Genomic DNA, 17302 nt, shown 5'->3' with positions numbered 1-17302 from the left:
CATCACGGAATCACCCCGTACGTACATCATTTACTGGCGCCGGCACCTATAACTTTGGCCGGCCGGTGTGGCCGTGCGGTTCTAAGCGCTTCAGTCTGGTACCGCGTGACCACTACGGTCGCAGGTTCGAATCCTGCCTCGGGCATGGATGTGTGTGATGTCCTTAGGTTAGTTAGGTTTAAGTAGTTCTAAGTTCTAGGGGACTGATGACCACAGATGTTAAGTCCCATAGTGCTCAGAGCCATTTGAACCATTTGAACCTATAACTTTGACGCTATGTAGCGTCGTTGAATGACGTTTCTGGACAAGGTCCTATGCAAAACTTAATGTTTCTACAACCTCTAGATATGTGTAACAAGAATTGTGAAACACCCTGTATAAACACCTTCAGAGAATACTGATTATTAACTTGATTCTTTCACAAAGAAAAGGAGCGAGTAATTATTGACGCTGTTGTTCTCCAATCTAGTCTACTTTGTGCAAGCCTCGTCATCTCTGTATAACTACCGCAAGCTATATCCATTTGAACCAGCTTTTTGTATGCTTAAGCCTCAGTTTGCCTCATCAGTTTTCATCCCCACGCTCCTTTCCACTACCACAGGGTGTGTCCTATCAACTGACGCTTTCTATCACTCAAATTGGGCCAGAAATTTCTTTTATCCTTAGTTAGATTCATGATTATTCAATCTCTCTATCTAATCTTCAGCATTCTTCTGTACCACTATATATATGGGATTATTTTTACAACTTCCGCTTCTAAACAACAACCGTCACCAAAATAGTTATCTTGACGAGTATGACCTCGAAATTCCTTAAAAAGGGCACATAGCCACGCGTTTCCGCAGTCTGTCCGATAAGCAGAACGTTATGTTTCGCCTGAATAATAGACCACCTGTTACATTTGATATCTTCTGTAGGTAAAGTTTATTTCGCCTTCTATTAATTTAGCGGATACGACGGCGTTATCAGATCCGTTATTTCTTTTGTTCCCTTGATATTTCTGTAACTTAAATGCGTCCTTTTTTCTTTTCAAATTTTTGGCAATATTTGAAATAATACATTCATGTTTCAGTGTCACTTAGCTAAGTAAACAATCTAGATCTATCACCCTCCTAGGAGGCAATAGGCCACATTTAGGGTATCGAATTCACAAATTTTCTCGCACACCCGTGACGTATCTCGTTTAACCTGACTGCCAATTGTAGTCCGTTTGCATCCCAGAATTAGCTTCATTTCTCATAAACTAACACGAACGTAACGCAACCACGTGGCGCGAGTAGTGTTAAATATAGCCTCTCTGGCGCCTTGCAGATTCACTGCCATGGGTGAAGGTCAGCCAGTATCGCGCATTACGTAAGTGTTACCACGCAGATGTGTGAGAAGACAAACATACAGTGTATTAGCCGAGGACAAACACTGCTCTCCAACGCGCTGATAAAATAGTACTCATAGAAGAGTGCTGAATCTGGACATTTAACTTCACTCCATCAAATGACTTGTATTTATGTGTTTGTATTCGTTCCTGTGTGTGTGTGTGTGTGTGTGTGTGTGTGTGTGTGTGTGTGAGCGAAGTAGTGCGATGCATTACATCTATCCACACAGGATGCCACACATCTCGAACTGCGACCGTATATTCTTTTGATCATTACTTGCTCGTCGCTCTCCACATCTCGCTTTATCTACTGGTTCATCACACGTATAATTAAAGTAGGAGTGTAATCTGTACGAGGCAAAATTTCCCGGTGGAACGAACAAGTTTTCTCGAGACCAATCAAATCCGTCAAACTCACTCAGATGCCAAGTGGCGACTTCTAGCGTCGATGGATTACACTGTCTTTGGCTTACAAGTTTCCACTACTTTCTACGGTCTGATGTGGGTATCAATGTTCTTTCTCGTTAAAAAGAAAAGAGTGCGCTGCTGGGCTCAATTATACAGTACTTCCTTTATTTGCAATCTTCTTGAATTTTGTTGGTGCGCCGCTTTTCACATATAATACTTCGAGTTTTTAACTCATTTGGGATATTCTCTAGTGGTGTTGCAATTTTCTCAGTCGTTAGTGTGCATTATGTAGTCCGGCCGACTTCTCGATACAGTATGATGTCTGAGAACATCACTTAAATTATTGAACGTGCCTCTGGAAACAACTGCGGCCTAGTGAGAGTTGACATAATGATTTGTACACCTTCTTTGAAGGACGTTCATGTGATGTGTGGGTCCAACTACAGGGGAAGTGGTCTGTTCAGTACTTGAGTAAAAACGCAATGTGGTGTGTACACTCTGCAGCCACATTAATGTAACCACCTGTCAAAAGCCTGAATAACCAATTTTTGCAGCGTGAGACGAGCAGGAACAGAGTCAAGGAGGGTCTGGAGAGTACCGATATAGATGTGAAGCTATTACGACTCCATTGCCGTGGTCAGCTGGGATATGTTTCTAGGATGGGGTTCCATGGCGCCAGCACCCCGATAGAGGTGGACCCGCAGGGCATTGGGTCTAATTAGGGGAGTTTGGTGGCCAGGGGAGTACGGTAAACTCAACCTGGTGCTCTTCAAACAAGGCTCGTACACTGCGAGCTGTGTGACGCGTTACATTGTCCTGCTGGAAAATACCATCGTGCAGAGGAGAAACAAAGTGAATGTAGGGGTGGACTTGGGTGCAAGGGTAGATTCATATTTGTGTTGACCCACTATGCCTTTCGGAATGACGAGACCACCCATGGAATGCCACCAGTACATTGCCCGGACTTGGGTGCAAGGGTAGATTCATACTTGTGTTGACCCATTATGCCTTTCGGAATGACGAGTCCACCCATGGAATGCCACGAGTGCATTGCCCTGCCCTTCAAACAACTGTTGCAGGGTGTATGCCTTCTACGCTTCACCCCATACATGCCAACGGCATCAGTCATCTGAGAAAGACACCTGTCACCATCCTGTGTACGTTCAGTTCCGGTACTAGTGCGCAGATTCCAGTCTGTCACCAATGAACTGCAGTCAATATGTGTGCATGAACAAGGGTCCTGCTGCAGAGGCCCATACGCAACAACGTCCGCTGAACGGTAGCTGAGGAGGAACTGTTGGTAGCTCTAGTTTCAAAAATGGCTCTGAGCACTGTGGGACTTAACATCTGAGGTCATCAGTCCCCTGGAACTTAGAACTACTTAAACCTAACTAACCTAAGGACATCACACACATCCATGCCCGAGGCAGGATTCGAACCTGCGACCGTAGTGGTCTCGCGGATCCTGACTGTAGCGCCTAGAACCGCTCGCCCACTCCGGCCGGCGCCCTAGTTTCATCTGGGCGGTCTGTTGCTCAACAAAGCCTCTATGGCACGTGCTGCATTACGATTCTCTCGGCGTCCGTTTTGGATAGTGTCATTTTGCCATGCACGGTGTACTTCAACCAACGCGGCACGCGAACAATTTATACACTCATTCGTTTCTGAATTGTTTCTATCCTCGCCCCGAAAGACAATGATCATATCGTTTTTCAAGTAAGGTAAATCTCTCAGTTTCTGCATTACGATGACGTTTGTATTGACTGCTGCGTCCCTCCGACATGCACTATATGCCCTTCACTGCTAATGCTGCCATCTGCCGTCAGAGAGTCGTTATTGCACGTTGACGTCGAACATAGGCGGTGATCATATTTAAAGTGGTTGGCTCGAGTATGAGGGCAGATGGCGGATACGAAGCGAGCGGTATATAATTTGGTGCACCGAAAGTGAAATTTAATACAGGTATGTGATCGCGAGAGTCTACGTTTTATCGTCTGGAATTGGTCGAATGATTATAGATAGACCGTTATTGATCATTACTCATGAATCTGTTTTTATAGCTGGGAGTATAACGTGATTTATCAGTCCGCCTGGAATACTCCCAGAGGACGCAATGTTTCCAGATGATGAAAGCGACAGCTAGGGAAGCTGTTTTCCTCGTATGTCACAAGACTAGTCCTTCTACATGAATGAAGACAGAAATTTTGTATGAATTTTTGGTTACGCTTAGGACTACAAAGTTTTTGTCATCAACAAATCTATCCGATTTTACAAGGATATATCTTTTACATTAATGCACATACGACCTACGGATACTTTTCCACAAATACGGTTAGAATCAAAATTTTGATATACGTTTCACAAACGCCTCGTGTGCCTCCCACTTGGCACATCACAAAGGTCCAGATGGTAATTTTGCGAGTGTGGCTGGAGTTGCTGCACTGATTGTTGTCGCTGTACGACCTCGTATTTTAGTTCCCTTTTTGGAAGTGGAAAAGCCGTCCGCGGCGGCCGAGCGGTTCTAGGCTCTTCAGTCCGGAACCGCGCGACTCCTACGCTCCCAGGTTCGAATCCTGCCTCGGGCATGGATGTGTGTGATGTCTTTAGGTTAGTTAGTTTTAGGTAGTTCTACGTTCTAGGGGACTGATGACCATAGCTGATAAGTCCCATAGTGCTCAGAGCTATTTGAACAATTTTTGAACCATTTGGATTTGGAAAACAGACGGTGTGTATAACAAACCCTTAGAGTTCCAAAAATTGCTGTCCATCAGTTCAGATGATACTAAAGGCCAAAGGGGCACTCCGCTGTCTTCGAGACGAAAAATCACGCCTCACAGTTATAGCTGAATTTCACCAATTGAGACGGAGCACGCAGAACGTCTCCTGCTTCTGTGGTGCCGCCATCTCAGCTGGGCTCACGCTAGTACAATAACTATTGGGCGAGCGAGCGAGCTTACTCCACAAACGAGACCCCACTGGCAACCACGTCTATCTGCCAACTTACAACGGGTCCTAGACTAAACCTTTAGTTCAAATACGTAGGGCACAATTCATTCAAATTTTCAATTTCCATTCATGTAGAAGATGTAGTCTTGTTAAATGAGATGCATATTCTTGAAATACCTGTATCATTGTTGTTGCGTTATTTACAGGGTAGCGGCAACAGGCGTCAGAAAATATTTGTCTACAGTGGTTTCATTATATGTCGTAAATGATTCTGCTTGTAATGTAACTCTGAAATTCTATATCTCGCTCACCCATTTCGCGATTCAAATTTCAGAATGGAAGCACTAACACAGGAACAGTGCTTGCTGACCGTAACGACATTTAACGCAAATTATGAACGTATTGTTGTGGTGAGACGCGCATTTGTCCAAGAACACCACAGCACCATCCGCAATGACAACTCCTCGGCGGGGTTACGGGAAAAACTGAACTCAAATTGTGATGACAAAATTTAAGCATCCTCTGATACAGTTTTTGTGTAATATTTTCTCCGTTTTTTAACAAGTTGAGGAGTTGCTTTGAAAAGACCAGATGCCTACGGGTTTCGAGGAAGGGCCACTCAGGACGACCGACCTGAGTAGTAACCTCGAAGGATGTGGAACGAGCGAGAACTCTTTTCAGCGAGGAGTCCACTACGTCAATAAGACATGCAGCACAACTCAGGATGTCACGATTGTTTCCCTAGAGGATAGTGAAAGAGAAACTTAACCTTTTCCCTCACAAAATTCATCGGCGCCAACCGTTGAAGGGCGGGAACGTGAAGTGGCCATATTCCTTTTGGAAATGGGATGATTCAGATTCTTTGAAAATGGAACAGTCGATACAAATCAGATCTGGTTTAGCAACGCGGAAAATTTCCATCTCCATGGGTACGTCAACAAAAAGAACGTGCATAATTGGTCTATTGAGAATCCACAGTCTCAAGCTGCTGCGCCACTTTATCAACGAAAAGTCACTGTTAGGTGCGCAATGGGTGCACAGTGCAGTATTGAGCCCATTCTTATTGAATGACCTGTAACATCAGTGAAATACAGACAGGTACTGGATCTTAATTTACATCTGCTGCATGATACGTCTGAATGCTCGGAAACTACTGGTTCATGCAACATGGAGCCCCTCTACGCCGTACAGCGAGGAACCTCGATTTCTGTCAGGAGACGTTCGAAGATCAAATGATTGTCCTGGACACCTTAACATTCACTGGTCATGGTGTGGAACGACCCCTTTATAGTCCAGGTCTGATATCTTATGATTAATTCTATTTGGATTATCTGAACGACAGAGTGTTCGAAGATGCACCTGCAACACTGCCGGGTGTTGGTACCTCAATTTCCAGAGAGATTCATGCAGTCTCAAACAGTTTCTTTGCGGAATTCAATTTAGGGGTCTACACATTCATTGCTGCAGAAGGAAATAACTCTAAAAACCTTTCTGTATTAAATTTCATGTTATTTTCTATAGCATGAATATGATAATGAGAATCTATAATCCCATGTTACGCTATAGTAGACTTAAACTTCCTAACATATGGCCGGCCGATGTGGCCGAGCGATTCTAGGCGCTTCAGTCCGGAACCGCGCTGCTGCTGCGGTCGCAGGTTCGAATGCTGCCTCGGGCATGAATGAGTGTGATGTCCTTAGGTTAGTTAGGTTTAAGTAGTTCTAAGTCTAGGGGACTGATGACCTCAGATGTTAAGATCCATAGCGCTTAGAGCCTTTTGAAACATTTGTCCTTACATATATTTTGTGCCACCATGTACATTAGAAGGTAGCTGTAATTAGAGGGTCGTGTTTAGGGTTCCGTACGTCAGACGGTAAAAATGGAACCCTTATAGGACCACTTTGTGGTCCGTTTGTCTCTCTGTCTATCCGTCCGACTGCTGAGACCCCTTTTTCTCAAGAGCGGTAGATATATCAAGCTGAAATTTATGTCCCATACTAAGTACTACGATCCTATGACGGTGTAAAATATTTAAGCTTGAAAATCAGTGCAGTCAGAAAAATACTGCTATTTACGTCACATATTATGATACTCATTCATGCAAACATATAGGCAGCTTCTCGTTCAACTAGAAGCAGGAAATTTGGCAAGCAGTAAGTTTTCACAGTAGAAGTAAGAGAAAACAATGTCCGAAAATTCTTAATTTGTAAGTATATCATACAAAAACAATTTTGTTGGTTTGTGATTTGTTATGCGATTGCCAGTCCGTCTATTTGCAATACCAAATGGGAAATTACAAAAGAAAAATTGAAAACAGAGGTTAAAACATTGACGAAAGTCTTGGAATTCCCGGTAATGACATTTTGCCAGTATGGGCAATGGCTAACATCGTCGAGCTTCTAGATTCCTGGGATGGATAAACTATCTGTATACGTAATAAAGTGTTTACGTAACCACCAGAGCGTGTTTCGTACTTATTGGCTCTTGCCCATTTTCTTACGTAAGAGCCGATTACGGATAGTGTTTACGCATGGTGCCAGGAAACGCCTATTCAAGGACAGCTATTCTTGTCCGGTCCCCCACTATACTGCAAGTAAGTTTCAACTCTGGGTCTCCGTAGGTTGTTCAGTTGTGCAGCATTGTTCGCCGTCATGTCAGTTAATAATCTCACCGAGTGTTAGATGCATTCCGTCATTCCGTTTTCGAACATTAAGAAGATCCATCTCCTGAAATGTATCGACGAAATGTTGCAGTGTACGGGGAAGGTGCGATTAATGAATGGAAAGAACCGATAGTGGTGGAGACGGTTCGAGGAAGGCAGGAATAATGTTCAGGATGACGATCGGTCTGCAAGATCGTCTGTCATCGGTGAAAAGTTGTCACAAAAGTTTATGAGAGGATTCGTGAGAACAAATATTTTCCTCAAGTTTCAAGATAAGTAACATAATCGATTGCTACTGACAAACTTCAGTACAAAAAATGTGTTCCAGATGGGTCCCAAGAATATTCATGGGCGAACATCGGACAAGGCTTTTGCCAAATTCTTTGTCCTTTTTAGAACGATAAGCTAACTATGGTGATTAGTTCTTCAGTGACATTGCGACTGGGGATGAAACATGGATTTCTTATTGTACTCCAGAGAAAAACGATAATATAGTGAGTAAAATCATTCAGATTCTTTGAGAAAACTAATAATATTCAAAGAACCGCCATAAAGATGGAACATCAAGGCGCACAGTTTTCTGCGACCGTAAAGACGGTCTTCTGGTAAAGGTCCTGCCAAGAGGTGTGACAGTAAATGCTGCGAGGTATTGCCAAAAGGTTCTAAAGCTTCGGCTTGCCTTTAAAGACCGCAACTGGATAATTTCGGTAGGAATTACGGAGCCGTCCCCCCCCCCCTCCCCCCCCCCCCACTCCTCCCCCGCCCCCTACAGTGCTCATCTATCATCCTCACACTTTCATCTTTTTCCATAACTTTCACGATGTAACAGGATTTGCGAATGTTTACATGCTATAAGCAACTGCAAATGACAGGTTAAATGGACTGCCGCTGGAGTTCTGTGAAGATGGTATCCAAAAGCTGGTGCCAAAGCTCGTACCACAGCTGAGCAATTCTTTAAATTTAATAAAATAATCTTCATCATTTCATTTCCTGAAAAGTTATGTTCATAAGTAAAATACTTCTTGTTGCTCATTTAAAAAAAACCTACCTTCATAATTCTGCTCTTACTACTTCAGCAGACGAAATATGTTACATGCAAAGATGTTCTTATTCTATCGGCACTCCTGAAGCTTGAAATTTTTTGGCCGTAGGTTTTCTGGTTTTCTTCTGTGAAGTTGGTAAGGGAACAAGAGGCGAACTTCCCATGTGGGAAACGCAGATAAATGCCTTGTATGAACAGGGAGTCACACTTTTGATGAGCCAGACAGAGAGATCAGTTCGGACGCGTTGGACGGACCGCACTGCGAGGGGTGCAGTTGGTAACGAAAACGTTCCTCATTCATTACATATATTGCGAATGGTCTTCTGTTTACCCTTCCTTCAATAGGAAGATGTAAACGCTGCATTTTGTTTTTATAAGAATGCGCAGACACTAAAGACTTATGTTAGTCGTTTCACGGCAAGGACGTGGGGTTACTTAGCAAAAGTAATATGTGTTTCGTGGGCCCAGTACCTTGCTTAGATGTCTTTATTCTTGGTGTTAATTATTGCATAAATGTAAAGCTACAAGTTGTCTTTATTATGATTGTAAGATTATGATTAAGTGGTGTATATGAATCTTAACTTGTTTACTGGCTGTCCAGTAATTATTTTCTGGTTTTGTTGAAAACGGATATCCTTGTTTTCTTGTTGTTGCTTTACAACACCTTGTACTACCGCTCGCTGTACTTTCTCAGTGCATTTTGTAGCTACGACAGAAGTATAACTTCGTGCGATTTGCATATCTGTAGCTTGTGATGACGTATTATGTGGCTCTATCATCGGATACATGATTTTGTAAATATCTGTAATTCGAACTCCCACTGACTTTGATAATATTGCTTACAAAATGGTTGCCCAGGCAAATATTTTTCTGCAATTTTCTTTGCAAGGCCCCTGAACATCGTAATTACACGCGTTTGCTAAAGTTAACGCTACGTGTCCGCAATCATAAGTACACATTTATTTTCTTTCAACACGCAGCACAAGTTCGTAGCTGTACGAGGCCAGCAGTTGGGAGACAGGTGTTCAGAAGAACCTAAAAAATTTAAAAAATGCACGTAATCAAAGCCCATCTCAAAATGTGTATGTTTCATGGAGTGATTATCTATTAGTAAATTCATATAAAGAGTACAGTTTAATTTTAATCAGTAAACACTCTCAATGGATTGAGATAACGTACAGTCAGAATAGGTGCTAACTAATGTTGTCAAATACAACTTGCAGAACAACGTGACTTAGGCAGTACTCGTTTAAAGCGTCAGTGGAACAACGACCTGAATTTCATTGATTAGATAAGTATTTCATTACAAAACATTACGAACAACGTTCGTACACCGATATAACTGTACATAAAAATATTTTACAAAAAGTAAAATTATTTTTGGTGACATGACTCATAAGCTCGAATATAAGAAATCATAAAGACAAAAAGAATCGCTCATTAACAAGTTAGATATGAATAAACAAACACACGATAAAGAATGATATGTTTTGCATTTTCTGTAAACGATTTAGATTATGGCCTTATCACTTTAGGACATGGTGTAGAAAAGATCTGAGGATGATCATTACGGACTGAAACCGGTCATCATCAAAAGAATTGATATTGTGATCAAAGACTGGAATAAAAAACATTAGACACTATTGGATCACAGTTCGTATACTCGACTATGTCGCAGCTGGTGAAACTAGATGTATTGTCTTATATTAATGAATCAAGATAGGGAAAAAGTAGCTGAGGAAAAGAAACGAGCATACCAAATATGTTTACAAGTGAAAACACTGGCTCCGAAACAAGAATCTAAAGAGATAAGGAATAAAGAAAAAAACTTTTGTCAGGAGAAAGATGAAGAATAGTGGAGTAATTCTGTAAGCAGAAGACTGTCTATAGCTTACGAAATGATAAAGGATTTAAGTAAAACTGAAAAACAGAAAGAAACCTAAAATAATACCAGACGGTAAAAGGATCGTACAATATAAACACCGAGTATGAGAGGAGGAGCTCTCTGGAACGGGTAAAACATATGACGACGATCTCGTAAAGATACAAGAACGAAATGAAGCCATGAATAAAGAAAAAATCAGGACGCGGCAAAATAAACTCAGAGTTATGTTGAAGCTTAGACTTATTCATGAAGTGGAAAAGATCCCAGATTCAAAAACCATGAGATTTTATAGATGTCTGTCTTTATAAAAGGGAAACGAATGCAATAATTGCCATTATAGAGCATTAGCGAATACAACGTGTAAGATCTATGCGAAGATAAAAAAATAACGTCTGCAAATTAAGGCTGAAAATATGTTATCGAAGAACGGAATGGTTTCAGAAAGGCGAGAGCCGTATTGATAACGTTTTTACACTTAAACAACTTATATATAAACAAAGCGAGCTCAATAGCGAAAAAGATCGCATTTACAGTCCTAGAGAAAGCCTTCGGGAATGTAGATATAAAAATCTTACGGAACATATTAAACAAGAAATAATAACCTCAACAGATTATAAGAACAAAAATAATCAAGCTACATCAGAACACATACCTATAAATCAAAGGCTCAACGCTTATAAATGTACATTGATGACCTGGTTCATCCATAGAAACAAGAAATTGGATTAGGCTTGACATTATCGTATGACATATTTTAATAGATTCTTTTGCAGATGACCTTCCAGTAGTACAGGATAGCGAAATTTCACTAAAAAGATCCATCAACACTCTCAATAGAATTTCTAAAGAATATTATATGAAAATATCCATTCAGAAAAACAAAAATGATACCTGACAAATGGACTAAGGTCATAAAAGGAAACAAAACACGAAATCAAGGTAGTCACTCAAATTAAGTGTGAAGTATTTTAAGCTATCACAATGATCTTGACGTTCATAACAAACAGTGCAAATATAAAATGATATGCAGAACGATCAATAGAAAATACGAATAAAGTTGGGGAAGACACAAAAACCAAGTTTTATGAGGTAATGACCACCCTGGATTTACTATTTGGAATTACAATTTGACAAACAACTAAAACGCGAGAATGTAAACTGCAAGAGGAAGAAACGAACTTTCTCAGAGGAGTGAAAGGCTCTACAAGATTAAACCGACTCACCGGAGAAAGGCATAAGAGCAGAGCTTGGGATGTCTGCTATAAATGATATCAAATCTAATAGACAAAGTTCACTAGGGCATCGGCAAACAATGGCAGATTCGAGACCACAAAAAAGTCTTAAATTTTAATACTTCGTGTGTAAGATTCGTGGGAAGACTAAGAAAGAGATGGCTGGGTATGAGCGTGTGCTAGAAAGTGGATCCTCCGAATTTTGTATGTGAAAACTCATAGAGCCTTTTAAACAAACCTTATCAACCATTTACATCTTTACTCTTCGTGTATAGACATTTATTTCTCAACATAGTCACCCTGGCGACGAACACAGGAGAAACCAGTTTGTTGATATCGTCACTGTCGAAAGTTTGATGCTGTTAACTGAACCATCACGCCACCTCTGCTTGTAACACTTCGTCACTATCAAAGTGAAGTCCTCGATGGTGTTCTTCAAGTTTTGGAAATGAATGATAATAGGATGGAGCAAAGTTAGGACTGTAGGGAGGAGGATCGATGACAGTGAAACCAAAGCGTCGGACTGTTGAGGATGCCGCAGCGTTCATGTGTGGTCTGGAACTATCATGCTGAAGGAGAAGGTGCTCCACGTGTGGACGAACTCTTAGAAATCGAAACTTGGTTACAGTACACTATTTCTCACGCGCCTACATGATTACATCCCGCAGTGCTAAATTCAAGAATTCGAAGCACTGTTGCAGCAGAGGGCTGCAAACAACTAGACATGAAGCATAACGATGTACGAGTAGAATGTTTACGCTGTTTGTTCTACTTATGAAACGTTAAGAATTTTCACATGAGACATTTGGTGGCACTAATTTTCAGCACATTCTCGTACTTAGAATATGGAACAGGTCTATGGCCTAAGTCAAGACGATAGAAAGAGAAGTTCGAGAAGAACGAACTACCAACCTTCCGCAACACGTAGTACGATTGATTTCTACATCTATGTCTATAGTAGGAAATTGACCTCACGGTGTATGGCGAAGAGTACTTTATACTCCACACTCAGAGATCACAGAACGTGGACGTAGGATCCGAAGACTAGGTTCTGTCCGCCGCGACTCACCCTGAATCGCAGTGGCCCCACGGGCGGCTTGGCGTACGGTATGCGGTAGAAGGCGTGGAAGGGCCGGCCCTCGCTGGACACGCGGCTGGTGCCCCTCAGCGCGCCCTGCCTGGTGCGCACCACCTCGCCGGCTGCCGCTGAGCTGCACAGGAGCGCCACTACCACCGCCAACACCAGCAGCAGCTGCAGCAGCGCTGCAGAGGGCGCGCTCCACACTCCGGCCATGGCTGCTGTGAGCCGGCACCGAGGCGTGCTTCTCATATTGAAGGGAGCCGTACCGCAAAGTCACGGTCCTTGACAAGATTCTGCATGTTATCGCGCACTCGACTCGCGCCTCACCAGGAATTCAAACTGCAACTGACTAGCGTTACGCAACGTAAAGGATTATACACGTGGCGGCGCATCACAAGTGGGTTGCCACCGCTTCTCGTAACACGGACACCTAACCTGCGTTGGCGATCTGAATGAATGTGGTAATGAATGGTTATTACTATGCTAAGCTCATTAGCATCCTAACTATTAAAATAAATCTGTGTTCGTTGATGTGAAAGTTGAAATTCGAAAAATGGTATAAAGGATAATTTGTTTGCTAATTCTCTTCGTCTCTGTACACGCGATTGCTCTACATTTCACAATCAGGTGCCTGGCAGAGGGCTCATGGAATCACCTTCAAGCTATTTCTCTACCCTTCCACCCTTCGCATGGCAAAAACGAACACTTACATCTTTCTGTGCGAGCTCTCGTTTCCGTTACTTCATTATGATAATCATTTATCCCTATGCGGATGGGAGCCAACAAATTGTTTTCCCAATCGGAGGAGAAAGTTGATCAAAATTTCGTAAGGAGATTCACCACAGCGAAAAATACTTTTATTTTCATGATTGCCACCTCAATTCCCGTATCATACCTGTAGCACACTCTCCCCTATTTCGAGATAACACAAGACTGTCTGCTTTTCTTTGAACTTTCGATTCCTCTGTCCATCCTATCAGATACGGATCTCTTAAGAGGATGGAAACTGTAGAGGGAGCTACCTCCTTAGTAGACCTGTGCATTTTCTAAGTGTCCGGCCAATAAATCGCAGTTTTTGGTTCCCTTCCCCAGTAACATTACCTGTGTGATCGATCCAATTTAAGTTATTCGTAATTGTAATACTAGGATTAATAGCCTCTGGATTATTACCGAAAATTAGCGGATCCCTTTTACTACTGGTGTGGATTACTTCATACTTTTCATTATCTAGAATCAATTGCTGCTTTTCGCGCCATATACATCTCTTGTCTAAACCAGTTTGCAATCGGTTTTGATCATCTGACGATTTTATAAGACGGTAAACGATAATATTACACGCAAGCAGTCTAAAATGGCTGCTCAGATTGTTTATGTAGATTAGGAACACCAAGAGCCTGTAACACTTTCTCGGGGAACTCCAGATATTTTACTATTAACTGTGACATCTCTTACAGGATATCATGAATTGTGTAGCACAATTGAGACGACACTTTGTGGCCACGCAATTTGATTAGAAGTCGCTCATGTTGGAAGTTGTCAAAACCCTTCTGGATGTTGTGTAAATTACTGTGTTAAGAATATGAAAGGTTTTCAGTTTCACAGAGAGCACTATGACCTGCATTTAAAATGTCTAATACAAAAACCGGTATTTGTTTGTATAACGTATCATCACTATTTTTATATTGATGATATGAGTGTTAACTGTCTGAATCCTTTGAAATGTTTGAATCGATATTGTCAGTGTGTGGGTGTTATGTTGACGAGTTGCGCAATGGATTGATTTGCCAAGTACCCTTTGGCTCCTAGAAGAAGGAATTGCCACCCCACACTACTACAGAAGTCAGACAGATGCTCCTAACGTACTGAAGTAGAGACCTTGGTCCTTGCTCTCTACATACACGCACGAGCACACTCGCTCCCGCTATGTGTTCTCGCTAGAAGAGAGTCACCAGAACGACTTCCCTCCACGCAAAAAGCGAAAGGGTATATCATCCTTTGTCTTTCACTCACTCCTCTGGCTCATTGCGTCAGAAATAGTCCACCAATCAGCGTTACTCTTGCGAATGGGAGAATGGCTAAGCCGACCAATCCCGAAATACATAGCATCTGCGATAGGCGTTTACTGTCAACTTGTGAGAACTCTGAAACTGTGCACTAGGTCCGTCAAAAAATGCATATGTTGGGGCTCTCCCAAACAAAACAGCGAGTTTTGCTTTTAAGGTGAACATGCAGGCCATTATCCCTTTTCTCTGGCAAAAACTGTTTTGGTCCATGGGCATTCGGCCGGCCGGCGCAGCTGCGTGCTAACCCACCCTCCCCTCCTATGGACTTTCCAGTGGGCTGGTTGCCTCCACCAAACAAAAACTCCTGTGTCCATTGGGTCTTGAATGTTTGTGTATGCCAGCCTCGACTTTTTAATCTCGGTGCGCACATGCGATTTATTTATTAGATTTGCATATAGATTAAATGGAAATATGTAAAACTGACTCTACCCTATCGAGTTTGGGCTCGAATGAAACGTCTTGATACGCAGAATACGATGGTGAGGTCGGAATATATAAGAAATGAAGATCGGGAGATCACGCCACCTTACAAATTCATCACACAATACACAGATTATCCTGTATTTCACTGCTGTCAACTCTTAAACGGTATCATTTATACATTCCATTGGGCGCAGCTGTCATATAATGTAAACACAGAAAGATATAACCAGGCGAGGGGTGCCGTTCATCGATATCACAGGAATAAATTCAGGACAGAGAAGAGAGCAGAAAGTATTAGGTTCAAGGGCCATCTGTCACTTCCATGTTTACATCATATGAAAGTTGTCTCCATTGCGACCAATCAATATCACTATAAGAACTGACAGCAGTAGCACACAAGAAAACTTGTGAATTGTGAGATAAATATCGATTTGAACATCACAAAGGCTTTAATGATAATGAACAGTCATGTAACTGATGTATACATACATACTTAACATATGCCACTGACAATGCGTGCTACAACCAAATAATTGACACAATATCTAAATCTATTCCCATATGTTCAGAGCAACTTTTTGCAGGTGAGCGCTTTCTGGCCATGTCAAGATTGGATCGTGACATCGTAGATCTCCTTGCGAATCCTGTTCATAGAAATAATATTCTTAAAGGAAGCAGTTCGATATCTCTTATGGCACTTCTTCAGACGCGCTCTGTAGCTTTTTTTCCTGTGTTTTACCTCTGCTACCTTCTGATTTTCAGAGAGTATATTCAAATCAACATCGTCAAAAACTTCTACTATTTTCTTGTCTGAACTGCTTATTATCCACGTTTCACTTCCATGAAAGGCAACACTCCAAACAAATACCTTCACAAAAGACTTCATCACACTGAAATGTACAATATATTCGATGTTAACAAATTTCTCTTCTTCAGAAAAGCTTTTGTTGTTATTGCCAATCTACTTTTTATTTCATCTCCACGTCAGCCATCATCAGTTATTATTATTTTACTGCCCATAGCAAAACTCACCAACTACATTTTTTGCCTCATTTCCTATATAATTCCCTCAGCATTGCCTGATGTAATTCGACTACATTTAGTTGCCATTGGTTTACTGTTTAATGTTAATCTCATATCCTCTTATAAGACACTGTCCATTCCACTGCACTGTACTTCCAAATGCTTTGCAGCCAAGTAAAGTCTTCCCGTGCTCTGTAAAATTCTTCTTGCGGTATCGGATCCCCCATCTCACCTTCATATATGTCCTCTTTCCTTTCTGTAATGTTTCTTTCACACTAATTTCCCTTGTGTAGCCTATCTATTTACTGCTTCCACCTTTCATTTCAACTTTCCCTTCTTTGCTTAGTATTTATTTTCCATCTCAGCTCTTGATATTCATAAAGCTGTTTTCCTTTCCTCTAAAGGCGAATGTAATTTTCCTGTAAGCTGTATCTATCTTTCCTTTAGTTGTTTGTGCTTCTATACCTTTACATTTGACCTCTAGGCATACATCTTTTGCCTGCTTCACTTGATGCATTTTTATATTTTTTTCCCTTCATCAATCAAATTCATGATCTCCTGTGATTTGTCAACATTTCTAATAGACCCTGTAATTTTACCTATTCGATCGTCTATTCTGTCTCTCATAGCTACCCACTCGTCTTCTACTACATTCCTGTCGATGTTTTAGTCAATCGTTGCCTAATGCTCCGCCCTCAGGGTCACGGCATTCATTTTCTGGGTACGGACTTGGCGACCCAGGGGTTCCTGAGCTGCGAACTGGTTAGCGCCGCCAGTCCTCCTGCACCTTAAGATCTGGGCAGCTTTAGTGACCACCGTGTGGCCGACGGTGGAACATTGTGTGTCTCAGGGAATGGCTATCTTGGCTTGACTGTCCGGATCACGAAGATGGAATAAACCTCCATAAAAAAAGGAAACCCTCGCTCTCAAGGTGTGCTTCGCGCTGATGAGAAGCAAGGCTGTTGAGGTGGAATAGTCGTTAGCGCGCGACCTCTGGGGAACCTGCCGCACCTCAATTGTATAAGGCTTAGTCGGGCACGCGGGGCTCTGTCTGAGCGACCCTTATTACCCTTCCTGCTCGTGGGATCGTAATGGATCCTCCGAAACCTTCCTTTCCTCCTCCCAGTGGAACGGGTGGGCCACTGGAAGGTACTAACACCCTAAC

The 17302-nt window shown here is 42.0% G+C and overlaps 1 protein-coding gene across 2 annotated transcripts in view; it reads right to left on the bottom strand.

Moving 5' to 3' along the window:
* Positions 1 to 12869, bottom strand: part of LOC124789344 (juvenile hormone esterase-like) — a 114306-nt gene extending 101437 nt beyond the window's left edge. The window contains exon 1 of one of the 2 annotated variants that reach the window (XM_047256669.1): positions 12617 to 12869. In XM_047256669.1, coding sequence (XP_047112625.1) covers positions 12617 to 12841 — 225 coding nt within the window. In that variant the 5' untranslated portion in view covers positions 12842 to 12869. The remainder of the gene's footprint in view (positions 1 to 12616) is intronic. The other variant, XM_047256668.1, reaches the window with a different exon arrangement.
* Between the last annotated feature and the right edge of the window lie 4433 nt (positions 12870 to 17302).

Source organism: Schistocerca piceifrons, chromosome 3 (genome assembly GCF_021461385.2).
Source record: "Schistocerca piceifrons isolate TAMUIC-IGC-003096 chromosome 3, iqSchPice1.1, whole genome shotgun sequence".
Classification (NCBI taxonomy): domain Eukaryota; kingdom Metazoa; phylum Arthropoda; class Insecta; order Orthoptera; family Acrididae; genus Schistocerca; species Schistocerca piceifrons.
Note: the sequence above shows the minus strand (reverse complement) of the source record. Positions and strands in the feature narration are given on the sequence as shown.